The sequence below is a fragment of the Gracilinanus agilis genome, chromosome 6 (genome assembly GCF_016433145.1).
Source record: "Gracilinanus agilis isolate LMUSP501 chromosome 6, AgileGrace, whole genome shotgun sequence".
In the NCBI taxonomy this organism is placed as follows: domain Eukaryota; kingdom Metazoa; phylum Chordata; class Mammalia; order Didelphimorphia; family Didelphidae; genus Gracilinanus; species Gracilinanus agilis.
In genome coordinates this window covers 228,096,319-228,110,095 of record NC_058135.1, presented here as the reverse complement: position 1 = coordinate 228,110,095, position 13,777 = coordinate 228,096,319, and the positions used below count along the sequence as shown (strand labels likewise).

The 13,777-nt window shown below is 39.7% G+C and overlaps 1 protein-coding gene across 1 annotated transcript in view; it reads left to right on the top strand.

Annotated features, from left to right (window-relative positions):
• DNAAF9 (dynein axonemal assembly factor 9) overlaps positions 1-13,777 on the top strand; it is a 129,836-nt gene that overhangs the window by 16,164 nt on the left and 99,895 nt on the right. Inside the window, exons 5-6 of the mRNA XM_044680921.1 lie at positions 2,847-2,945; positions 13,369-13,424. Coding sequence (XP_044536856.1) covers positions 2,847-2,945; positions 13,369-13,424 — 155 coding nt within the window. The remainder of the gene's footprint in view (positions 1-2,846; positions 2,946-13,368; positions 13,425-13,777) is intronic.

Genomic DNA, 13,777 nt, shown 5'->3' with positions numbered 1-13,777 from the left:
ACCATCTATCTCTGTGCCAGGCACATAAGTAGGAGTAAACATTAATAAATAAGCAAATAATAAATAAATTTACTGATTGAGTATATGCTCTGGTTCAGTTTACTTTAATCAGTTCATAAAAATCTTCCCATGTTTCTCCACTTTCTTCATATTCATTAATCACAATGTGTTTAGTCATTCTCCAAATTATGTAGACCCCTGTATGTTCCCAGTTTTTCACTACCACAAAATTGTAGCTATTAATAGTTTAGGTATTAGTATATTTGAGGACTGTCTTACTTGTGATGTGTGACCAGTAATGGGACCTATAGGTCATATCAGAGGATTGTAACTTAGTTGTATGTTTGGTATACTATCATCCATACAACTTAGTGACTTCCATATAATTTCAAACTATTTTCCAGCATTCTAGGACCATTTCAAAGTATATGAATGTGGCTATCTTCTTGTTGCTTCTCCAACATTGATTATTTTTGTCTTTTATCATTTTTCCCATGTTGTAGTTAGGAAAAACCTTAGAGTTATTTTGATTTACAATTATCTTCTTAGAGTGCATTTAAAATATGATTTTTTTATAGTTTGCAAAAGCTTCATATCTCTGACCACTTATCTTTTGAGGAAAGTTCATGTACTTTTATATATTTGTGCCAATTACCAATAAAAATTGCATATAACACGTCAATCAAAAATATTGGATATAAAGACTTCTCCACTTAATAGCTTCTTTTCTAGATTTATTGATTTTGGTCATATAAAAAACTTTTAAATTTGATTTATAAGCTATTTTAATCTTGTGATCACCTTGGTCACTTATTTAAAAGAATTTTCCTCCCTTCCCACAGTCATTTTTGTGATAGATACCTTTTTCCATTTTCCTATAGGTTTTTAAAAAGTGATATTACCTTTTATTATTAGGTCTCATATCTATTTGGAGCTAATTTGTGATATATAAGATATTAATCTAAACCTAATTTCTGTCAGATTGTTTTCCAGCTTTCCTCCCAGTGTTCTAAGATTTATCAAATACTGAAATATTGTATTTTGCATATGGATCTTGCTTATTTATCCAGACAGTGTTTAATACACTTTAATAATTTAAGCACTAAAATTTCCATTTTAAGAGACTGAGTTTCAACTACTTAGCCCATTCTGGGGCTAAGTTTTTTCATTCACTATCTTAGGGGTTTGATCATGAAAGCTAGGTGTGGTTTTGATAATAAGTCTTTGCTAGAAAAATTGTTGGTTTCTATATTCTCCAGAGCCTCCTGTTAGCTGCTGGCTTCTCTAACCCGCTCTTTTCTTTTCTTTTTTTTTTCTTTCTTTCTTTAGTTTTGAATATTTTCCCATGGTTACATGATTCATATTCTTTTCCTCCCCTACTCCCTCCCTCCTCCCATAGCCAACAAGCAAATCAACTGTAACCCACTCTTTTCTTGAGTGTGTGTGTGTGTGTGTGTGTGTGTGTGTTTAGGCTCTTTGTTCACTTAGTTTCTCTTTGGTGCAGAACTCTAGGAGCTGGGTCAATAAACTGTACTGAAGGCTCCTGAGTCTCATTCTCAGCTTTTCTGAATTCTCTCTTGACTACTCCATTCTCCTGGCTAAGGCCTAAGCAGATTCAGAGTAAACAAGTATTTATTAAACAGGTTTGGCCTTAATGACTTAATGTCTTTGCCCTGGCAGGAAAGAGCTTCTCTAGGAGCTTTTCTCCCTTTGCTGTTCCTCTGATTTCTAGTTTGCTGAATCAGAGAATCCTTGAGTCAAGTTGCTACCTGCCTCGCATGCTCTATTCTTTTAGCCAAAAGCTCTTTTTTCCTTTCCTCCCTTACTTCTTGTTATATCTTCTATTGCATTGAGCAAGCTTTCCTTCTTATATAGTTGGAATCTCCTAGGAAACAAGGAAAAGAATTCAGTCTCTACTCCACCCCCATCTTTTCCTTTCCTACAGAAATGGTAGGCACACAATAGGGAAAACACTGAATTCTGTTTTTGTGTATGCCTACAGAATATAGGTTCTTAAACTTGGAGGTGGGGCAGGGATTGTTGGGACCAGGGCCACATTTTCCTCCAAAAGCAATTATTTCTTAGTAACCAGAAGAAAGAGGTCCAGAAAGAGTGGAGTCAGGAAGTCACCAGAGAAGGTCCAGATATATTTTTAGACTTAGATTAGAAGAAGGTTTTAGGTGGGGTTCCTGAAAACTCAAGATGAAACTTGGCTGACATTACTTTCCTTTCATATAAGATAGAGCTGCTGTTTTGGATAGGTGGCTCTATAACCCATTAGTGCTGTGGGTCCCAGGCCAGAAACACTTTGACTTCTTTCCCAGAGGGTTGGCCTAAGGGGCCATGTCTTGTCGGTATAATCATTTTAGAATCCCATCTTTTTGGTTCTTGAGGAATGGAACTCCTTATGTGGGCTTCTAGACAGATTCACATCTCATGTTGCATCCCCAAATCAGTGCAGAATGGTCTTGGAAGGTACCTGTTGGGGGCAGCTGGGTGGTTCAGGGGATAGAGAGCCAGACCCAGAGATGGGAGGTCCTGGGTTCAAATCTAGACTCAAACACTTCCTAGCTGTGTAACCCTGAGCAAGTCATTTAACTCCCATTGCCTAGCCCTTACAACTCTTTTGCCTTGGAACCAATATATACAGTATTGATTCTAAGATGGAAGGTAAGTGTTTACCAAAAAAAAAAAAAAAAAAAAAAAAAAAGGTATCTTTTGATTTTATCAGTATTTGGCCATTGTGATCCAGTAGACTGGTTGTGTTCAAAGTGCTGTTCTTTGAAATGTCCCCTTGATGTAGATTTTTAAAAGCCAACAAGTTCTTATTTCTGTTTTCTTCTTAGGACTTAAGGACTTTTGAACACCAGTGGACCAGCTTCTTTGCTAATTTTGACACAGAAATCCCCTTCCTACTGGAACTTTCAGAATTCCAGGCTGGTGAGGTAAGTATACATAGTTGGAAGGAGAGGGTAAGAAATGTTTAGAGGAAGAGGAATACCATAGGATGACAGAGGGTTGGCTGGTTTATGTTTTGAAAGGCTTATTTTTGAAATTTATAGTTGGTACTGCTAACTGATTTCCCACCATGAATCTTCTAGACTTTGTTAGATACTTGTTTTATACAAATTGGCATGTTGCTTAAGCTTTTGGTGTGCAGAGTTCTGGCTTAGTGTGGTGTTTGTTCTTTTTGTTTGCTTGTTTAAACCCTTACCTTTTGTCTTAGTATCAGTTCTAAAACAGAAGAGCAGCAAGGGGTAGGCAATTGGAGCCAAGTGACTTGCTCAGGATCATATAGCAAGAAGGCATTCTATCCACTGTGCTACCTAACTACCCTGTGGTGTTTGTTTTTAACCACCAAGATCTCTTATGTTAGGTCTCTTAATGACCACAAAAGTGTAAACAGTTTATTTGTGCTAGCCAGTCTCCCAGGTACCAAGAGCTCCCTTTTTTGGAAACCAGAAGGAACAGTGAAAAAATAAAGTCTAGAGAAGGACATCAGAGTATATTTGGAGTCAAAGCAGAGAGAAATGGAGGTCATCATAAAACTATATTATGGACCACTTACAAAGAAAGAGGTAATAGTTGGGAAATAGATCACAAATCTGCACTAAAACATAGCAAAGTAACCATTCAAACATCTACTGGATCTCTCTCTGTTACTCTCTTTCTCTCTCTCTCTCTCTCTTTCTCTCTCTCTCTTTCTCTCTTTCTCTCTCTCTGACTCTGTCTCTCCTATCTCATTCTCACCAACAGAGAGGAGGAAACTAGTTGCTAAAGAAGGAATGATAAAAACCTGGAATGGTTAGGAAGTGACTCTTTCCTCCTTGAGTTTGTGATCTGTATTGTCTGACATGTGTCCTAGATTTTAGAAAAATAGTTGTAAAAGAATTTGCAAGAAGAATACAAACAATCCCAAGAAGGAATGAGAGATGCTCAAGAATGGAATTCCGAAGGCACAAAGGGAAACAATTTTAGCGAGGAATAATTGTCTGCATATGGATTCACAAGAAACTCACCTGAAAACTTAGATTTTTTAAAAGAAAAGTAGAAAACATGGAAGCAAGGCCAGGTAACAGAGAATGAATATGAATATAGCATGTTTCTGTAAAAAATAACAAGGATGCCAGAACTCAAAATGAGCTCAAGCTGTCAAGGAAAGCTAAACAGACACAATAAAAAGTAAGTGTTTTAAGCTGTATTACAGGAAAGGAGAGGAACACAGAAGGAAGACCTTTGCTTGGAATGGATGGGATGACTCCCAGGGAATGGGATATGCAAGATAAATGAAGAAAGACAGTAAAAGAACTCCTAGCTGCCCTTGATGAATTCATCTCACCTACCTTAAAAATATCCTCAGGACTTGAAAGAACTGAGAAATGTGATGGCTGAGCTACTGACAGTGATATTTTTAAAGGATCATAGAAAATGGGAGATTTGAGAAGGGAAAATTGTATTTTGATTTTCAAAAAAGGAGAAGAGATCATTCTACTAAGTAAAGATCAGTGGAATTGATTTTGATTCCTGGGGAGACTCTAGGATAGATCATTAAAGAGATGATCAGGTAACATTGAGAAAGCACTGATCCAGTAGGTGATGGGAGAATTCGACAAATACAGCTTACCCTCATTTTAGCAAACCTTTAGAAAAGTATACATGATATTCTTGTGTAGAAGATGAGAGATAAGGATTTGAATAATACAGTCAGATGTATTCAGAACTGGTTGGACGGCTGGACCCAAAGAATAGTTAGTTGCTGATGATTGTGTCAATATAACAGGATGTCTCCAGTAGAGAGAGTACTACAGAGATCTGTACTTGACTATGTTCTGTTTATTGCATTTATCAATGACATAGATAAACACATATTCTATGTACTCATTAACTTACAGATTATATAGAATTGGGAAAGAGAGTTTACACACTGTATGACAGGATCAAAAAGTAACTTGGTAGCCTGGAGCATTAAGCTACATGTAACATGAAATTCAGTAGGGATAAATATAAAGTCTTGTGCTTGGGGACTCCCCAAAATCACCTTCACTTTCATAAAAGATAAGGAGGGCATTGATAGACAGCAGTTCTGAAAAGATCTGGAGTTTTAGTGCATGAAAGCTCAATATTAGTCAGCACTGTGATGTAAAAACCTAAAACTGGGATCTTGAGTTGCATTATTGATTGATATCACTTCTATGAATAGGGAGGTGATAAGCCCATTGTATTTTCCTGTCTTCTGGAATATTGTGTTCAGTTTGGAGCACCACAGGTTAAGGACATCGATAAACCAGAGGTGTGTCCAGAGGGGAGAGTAGCCAATATGGTGAAGGTCAGTTGAGGAACTAGATATGTTTAACTTGGAGAAAAAATTCTGTGTTAGGGGACAAAATAACTGTCTTCAAGTATTTGAAGATTTGTCACGTAGATGAGAGTTTTTAGTTTTATTTGGCCCAAGAGAACAGAATTAGGAGCAGTGGGTGGAAGATGAAAAGAGGCCAGTTTTGACTGAATATCAGGAAAAACATTCTAACAATGAGAGCTATTCAAAAGTAGAATGGGCTGCCCCAAGAGATAGTAGGGCCCCCTTCTTTGAAGGTCTTCAAAAAGAGGCTGGACAGGTTCTGGGTTAAGATGGCGGCAGAGTAAAAAGCAGCTGCTTGACCTCTCCTAACCCACGCATATAGGACTCCTCAAGAAGACATAAAAACAAATCCAGAGGAAAGAAGGGATCCCACAACAGGGTGCAGCATCGAAGGTACGTGGAATTGGGGCATTTCCATGCTATAAAGGAGTGAAACAGCTCTCACGAAAACACAAGCGGAGCAACCCCCTCTCCCACCCCACACCACCTACAACTCCAAAGCCAGCGCACAAGAGTCAGAGCAAGTTTGGGGCACCCATTAAGTCATTGGCAGCTCACCAGGGCTTGTTCCTGAGAGCAGCAAGACTTAAGACCCCCCAAGAGGCTAAAGAACTCACGGACTCTGAACACAGACCCTGAGCCCAGGCGCAGGCAAAGGGGCTGACACAGGCGCGGGCTAAGGCACGGACGAAGGGGCTGATTCTGAGTGCAGGAGCGGATCTTGAGTGGGGACCCAGTGCAGAGAGATGCTTGACTGCAGAAGCAGCTCCCTGAGACTGTTAAAGGAGCTTCAGGCAGAAGAACTAGCAAGGAGACCACCAGGAGGCTTGTCCCAGAACAACTAGACTTGAGATCTCAGGAGTCTGAAGAGCGCAGACAGATCCTGGGCGCGACCATAAAGCTGAGAGGGAACTCAGCTTACAAAGGCAAGCCAGAATCATCAGGAAAACCAGAAGAGAAAGATGAAGAAGAAAAAAACCTTTAACACTCGACAACTTTTACACAGAAAAAATCCAGACAACAGAGGAAACGGCAGAAGAGAACAAACAAGTAACCATATCCAAACCTTCCCAAAACAATGAAAACGGGTCACAAGGTCTTGAAGAGTTCAAATCTGAGATCATGAGAAAGATGGAAGAGATCTGACAAGAAAATAACAGTTTAAAAGGCAGAATTTCACAATTGGAAAGTGAGGCAAGTAAATCAAAGACCAGAAATGACCATATTGAAAAGGAAAACCAAAAGATTGTAGCCAAAAACCAGTCTCTAAGGGCTAGAATTGGGCAATTAGAAAATTATGCCCCCAAATCAAAAGAATTAATAAGCAAATTGGAGACCAAAATCAAACAGCTGGAAAACAGGTCAGACCAAACTGAAAAGGAAAATCAAAAGCTTATAGCAGAAAACCAGCAAAGAAGGAGTCCTACCAAATTCCTTTTATGACACAAATATGGTACTGATTCCAAAGCCAGGTAGATCAAAAACAGAGAAAGAAAACTATAGACCAATCTCCCAAATGAACATAGATGCAAAAATCTTAAATAGAATACTAGCAAAGAGACTCCAGCAAGTGATCAAGAGGATCATCCACCATGATCAGGTGGGATTTATACCAGAAATGCAAGGATGGTTCAACATTAGGAAAACCATCCACATTATTGACCATATCAACAATCTAACAAACAGAAATCACATGATTATCTCAATAGATGCTGAAAAAGTCTTTGACAAAATACAGCACCCATTCCTATTGAAAACACTGGAAAGTATAGGAATAGAAGGACCTTTCCTAAAAACAATAAACAGTATATACCTAAAACCATCAACAAGCATCATATGCAATGGGGATAAATTAGAAGCCTTTCCAATAAGATCAGGAATGAAACAAGGATGCCCATTATCTCCTCTTTTATTTAACATTGTACTAGAAACACTAGCAGTAGCAATTAGAGAAGAAAAAGAAATTGAGGGTATTCAAATAGGCAATGAGGAGACTAAGCTATCACTCTTTGCAGATGATATGATGGTCTACTTAAAAAATCCTAGAGAATCAACTAAGAAGCTTGTAGAAATAATCAACAACTTTAGCAAAGTTGCAGGATACAAAATAAATGCACATAAATCATCAGCATTTCTATATATTTCCAACACATTAGAGCAGCAAGAGGTAGAAAGAGAAACACCATTTAAAATCACCTTAGATAATATAAAATACTTAGGAATCTATCTACCAAAACAAACACAGCAATTATACGAAAACAACTACAAAACACTTTCCAAACAATTGGTAAAACATTGATTGCTCATGGGTAGAATGAGCTAACATAATAAAAATGACCATTCTACACAAATTAATTTATCTATTTAGCGCCATACCTATGAAACTACCAAAAAACGTTTTCACTGAATTAGGAAAAACTATAACAAATTTCATTTGGAATAACAAAAGATCAAGAATATCAAGGGAAATAATGAAAAAAAATGTGAAGGAAGGGGGGGGCCTAGCAGTACTAGATATTAAACTATACTATAAAGCAGCAGTCATCAAAACAATATGGTACTGCCTAAGAGACAGAAGGGAGGATCAGTGGAATAGACTTGGCATAAGTGACATCAGCAAGACAGTATATGATAAAACCAAAGAACCCAATTTTGGGGACAAAAATCCACTATTTGACAAAAAGGGAAATTTGGAAAACAATATGGGAGAGATTAGGTTTAGATCAACATCTCACACCCTATACCAAGATAAATTCAGAATGGGTGAATGACTTGAATATAAAGAGGGAAACTATAAATAAGTTAAATGAACACAGAATAGTATACTTGTCAGATCTCTGGGAAAGGAAAGATTTTAAAACCAAGCAAGAGTTAGAGAAAATTACAAAATGTAAAATAAATGGTTTTGATTATATAAAACTAAAAAGCTTTTGTACAAACCAAAACAATGTAGCCAAGATCAGAAGGGAAACAACAAATTGGGAAAAAATCTTTATAACAAAAAACTCTGACAGGGGTCTAATTACTCAAATATACAAGGAGTTAAATCAATTGTATAAAAAATCAAGCCATTCCCCAACTGATAAATGGGCAAGAGAAATGAATAGGCAATTTTCAGGTAAAGAAATCAAAACTATCAATAAGCACATGAGAAAGTGTTCTAAATCTCTAAAAATTACAGAAATGCAAATCAAAACAACTCTGAGGTATCACCTCAGACCTAGCAGATTGGCTAAAATGAAAGAAGGGGAGAGTAATGAATGTTGGAGGGGATATGGCAAAATTGGGACATTAATGCATTGCTGGTGGACTTGTGAACTGATCCAACCATTCTGGATGGCAATTTGGAACTATGCTCAAAGGGCTATAAAAGAATGCCTGCCCTTTGATCCAGCCATGCCATTGTTGGGATTGTACCCCAAAGAGATCATGGATAAACAGACTTGCACGAAAATATTTATAGTCACACTTTTTGTGGTGGCAAAAAACTGAAAAATGAGGGGATGCCCTTCAATTGGGGAATGGCTGAACAAATTGTGGTATATGCTGGTGATGGAATACTATTGTGCTCAAAGGAATAATAAACTGGAGGAGTTCCAGGTGAACTGGAAAGACCTCCGGGAACTGATGCAGAGCGAAAGGAGCAGAGCCAGAAGAACTCTGTACACAGAGACTGATATACTGTGGTAAAATCGAATGTAATGGACCTCTGTACCAGCAGCAATGCAATGACCCAGGACAATTCTGAGGGATTTATGGTAAAGAACGCTACCCACATTCAGAGGAAGAACTGCAGGAGAGGAAACACAGAAGAAAATCAACTGCTTGAATACATGGGCTGATGAGGACATGATTGGGGATCAAAAGTACCACACCAATGCAACTATCAACAATTTGGAAATAGGTCTTGATTAATGACACATGTTAAAATTGGTGGAAATGCATATCGGCCAGGGGAGGGGGGGAGGTTGGGGGGTGAAGGGGAAAGTAAGAGCATAAACCATGTAACCATGTTAACTTTTCTAAAATATAAATATTAATAAATGTTTAAAAAAAGACATATTAAAAAAAAAAAAGAGGCTGGACAGCCACTTGCTGGGTATTTTGTCCTGGGGATTGCTTTGGTATATGACTTGGACTAACTAAATAGACTCTGAGGTCCATCCCTTCTAGTTTTCAAATTATGTAAAACAGCTGCCAGACTGTGCTTGGGGAGGTGGGGCGGTGTTGGGGGGAGTGAGGTGTTGGTACTAGGAACCAGAGGAGTCATGTCAGCAATATCAGTAACCAAGAAGTAAACCAGATTTTTGGATCATACCATGCTACAGCCAGATGTCATATGTTCTTCTAACAGAATTCCCATCTTTCATGGCACGAATAGCTGGGGCCTATCCTCAACTCTCCTGGGCAGGGTACAGCCTGGAACTTGCTATAGGCTGAACAGCTGCCTACATTTGGGGCAGAGCAGGAGTCAAAAGACAGATCATATCTCCCTTTTTTGGCCAAGATGAGATAAAAGGCAGACTTCAGGGGAAAGGGCCAGATTACCTTGATATTGTTATTTTAATTTAACTGTAAGCTGGTAAGAATTCACTTCATGCCAAATCATTTTTGCCTGATGTCCATTTTTTTAGTTCAATAGCAAAACCAACTACAGTTAGCACTTACTATGTGCCAGGCACTGTGCTAAGTGCCAGGGGTACAAAAAGAGACAAAGGACAGTCCCTGCCCTCAAAAAGCTCACAATCTAACGCAGAAGACAACAGGTTAACAAATATGTTCAAACAAATGATATATATGGGACAAATAGGAAATTAGAGAGAGAAGGCACTAGAATTAAGAGGTTTTGGAAAAGGCTTTAAACAGAGGCTTAAAAGAAGCCAGGGCTCAACCACACATGTAAAACCCAGTGGAATTGCTCATTAGCTATGGGAGAGGGGGTGGGAGGAGGGAAGGGAAAGAACCTGAATCGTAACCATGGGAAAATACTCAAAATTTATTAATTAAATAAACTTAATTAAAAAAAAAAAAGAAACCAGGGAAGGTAGTAGTACATGGAGTGGAGCATTCCAGGCTTGGGGGACAGTCAAAGAGAATGCCCAGAGCTGAGAGATGAAGCATCTTTTTTGTGGAACATCCAAGAGGCCAATGTCACTGGATTGAAGAACAGGCAGCAGGGAATAAGGTATAAGAAAACTGGAAAGGTAGGAATGGGGTAGGTTTGAAGGGCTTTGAATGACAAAGCATTTTGTATCTGATCCTGAAGGTGGTAAGGAGCCATTGGTGTTTATTGAGTGATAGGGTGATATGATCAAACCAGCATTTCAGGAAAATAATTGTAGTGGCTAATTGGAGAATGGATTGGAACGAGGAGAGACTTGAGCCAGGCAGACCCACCAACAGGCTATTGCAATATTCCAGGTATGGAGTAAAGAGGACCTGGACCAGGGAGGTAGCAGTGTCAGAAGAGAGAAGGGGACTTATTTGAGAGATGCTGTGAAGATGAAATCAATAGACCTTGGCAACAAATTAGATATGGGGGCATAAAAGAACAGTGCAAATGACATCCAGGTTGGGAGCCCAAGGGACTGGGAGGATACTGTTGCCTTCTATAGTAAGAGGGGGAAGTAGGAGAGGCAGAGGATTTAGGGGGAAAGATAATGAGTTCTATTTTGGACATATTGAGTTTAAGTTAGATATCCCATTCAAGATATATGAAAGGCTTTTGGAAATGTGAGTTTGGAGATGAGCAGAGAAATTGGAGCAAGATAGGTAGATTTGAGAATCACCAATATAGTGATGGTAATTAGATCCATGGGAGCTGATGAGACCACCAAATGAAGCAGTATAGACAGAGAAGAGGAGATAATCTAGGACAGAATGTGAGGGGCATCTATGGCTTGAGGGTGTTTTCTGGGATGAGGAACCAGCAAGGAGACTGAGAAGGAGTGGTCAGATAGTTAGAAGAAAGTGTTGTTCTGGAAAATTAGAAGTATGGAGGAGAAAGTGGTCCATGGTGATCCATAGAGGTCACTCAGGTTCTGTCCTAGGTTATCTTCTCTTCTCCCTTTATACTTCATTTGGTGATCTCATCAGCTCACATGGATCTAATTGCCATCTCGTCCTGGTGATTCTCAAATCTACCTAAACTGCAGAGATCAAGGAGAGTGAGGTTGAGAAAAGGTCATTGGATTTGGCAGCTAAGAGATCACTGATGACTTTGGAGAGGGCAGTTCCATGGAATGACAAGGCCAAAGGGGGTTATGGAGAGAGTTAGAGGAGAGAAAGTGGGGGCTCCTATGGTAGGTGGTTTTTTTTTTGAGTATAGCTATAAAGACAAAAGAAATAGAGGATAATGGGGGTGGAAGGATGGATTGGGGGGTGGGTTTCAGGAGGAGGGGAGATATAGACTTGCTTGTCCAAAGTAGGAAATGAGCCAGTACACAGGAAGAGCATATATTCATGTTTCAGCTGAGTTTGCCATAAATTACTTATTTCATTGTCTCAAAGCTTAGAACTTGCTCACAGTCCATTGCCTTCAGATTCTCCTTCCTACAAAACTTCATGAAATTTTCCATGATTAAATAAAAATGAAATGTACAATCCCTTCTGACACTTTGGTAACTAATGAGCCCATTTCCTATTTAAATTTTTGGTTTAATTAAAAAAAACATATTTGTTGAGAATATAAATGTAAATCAGTCTTAGTCATTCTTGTGAAATTTGGGTAGTGTCCAACCCAGTATCATTCCCAGGAAACCTGAAATATGATGAGTTTAGAGGAATTTGGTATACCAATTGGTTTATTTCCATTTCCAATGTCATGTTGAAACTTGATGTTTTCAGCTACTCTCTAGTAATTTGCTAGGCTAATAAATTTAGAAGGTTAGATTTAAAAATTAAGTCTAATTTGGGGCTACTTTTTGTTTAATTATCTTAGCTAAGTGATTTTCTTAAAGCATAGGCCTATGTCCTTCCTCTGCTTAATGAACTCTGTTGGCTTCTTCTTGCTTCTAGAATCAGGTACAGATTCTTCTGTTTCCTTAGCCTTCTTCATAACCTGGCTCCAGTTTACCTTTCCAGCTTTTTTATAGGTTATTTTTCTTCATGCTTCTGATGCATCCAAAATGGCCCTCTTGCTGTTAGGAGCAGCTAGGTGGTACAATAGATAGGCTGGATCTGGAGCCGTGAAGACTTAAGTTCAAACTTGGTCTGAGATTCTTACTAGCTGTGTGACCCTGGGCAAGTCACTTAACCTCTCATTACCTCAGTCTCCTCACCTCTAAAATGAGGATAACAGCATCCACCACCCACAGTGGTTGTGAGGATCAAATGAGCTGATATTTTGATGAGCGGTGTTTAGTAAATGCTTACCGGCTCCTTCCCTTCTTGCTGTTCCTCACACATGCCCCTCTGGGTCCTGTCTCCAGGCTTTTCTGCTGCCCGGCTGCCCCCTGTGCCCCCTTCCCATCGCCTCATGGACACCCTTGTTTCCTTCATGGCCCAGCTCCAGTGCTACCATCGGGGGCCATCCCGTCCCGGAGGCACTTGTGGGTGTGCATGTTGCCTCCCTCGTTAGGGTGTGAGATCTCTGATGGCAGGGACGGTTCTTGGCCTGAGTCTCCCCAAGGTCTAGCACAATGCCTGGCCACACGAAGTGTTTGCCAAATGCATCTTGACCGATCCATCGATATTCACCGCTTGTTTGATGGGAAGTACTATGTCAAAAGCCAGCCATATCCCTTATCTAGGAGATTCTTTCCTATCAATAAAAGCTTTAAAAATGTGTTTGAGGGGGCAGCTGGGTGGCTCAGGGATAGAGAGCCAGGCCTAGAGATGGGAGGTCCTGGGTTCAAATTTGGCCTCAGCCACTTCCAACTGTGTGACCCTGGGCAAGTCACTTCACCCCCATTGCTCAGCCCTTACTGCTCTTCTGCCTTGGCAAGACAGAGTATTGATTCTAGGATGGAAGGTAAGGTTTAAAAAAATGTGTTTGTGTTTTTTTGTAGCCATTCAGAAGTTACTTCAGTCACGGAATGCTCTCCAGTCACATTACCGACAATAGGTAAGGAAGCCAGTTGTGCCTTTACACAAATGGGTTGTTTCTCTCTCTCTGGGGTCAGGCCTGTTACAATTTGGTTACATTGAAAGTGGTTCTATTTTAGCAAAGATTTCCCGCCCAATTTGCCTTGTGTGTGAGGCTGGCCTCAGCCTTCCCGGGAACTAATGGTGATAAGTTTGATTGTCTTGTTTCTGTCTCTCATTTGGGGTCCTTGCTTTACTAGGAATGGGGCACGTGTGCCCCTTCCTCCCCAGGCCTCCCCCTCCCAGAGGAAGGAAACCGGCTCCCAGGGACAATGGGCAGAGGATGGCCCCAGGGCTCCCTGCTCTCCTGGGAAGGCCGTGGCCTAGGCTGGA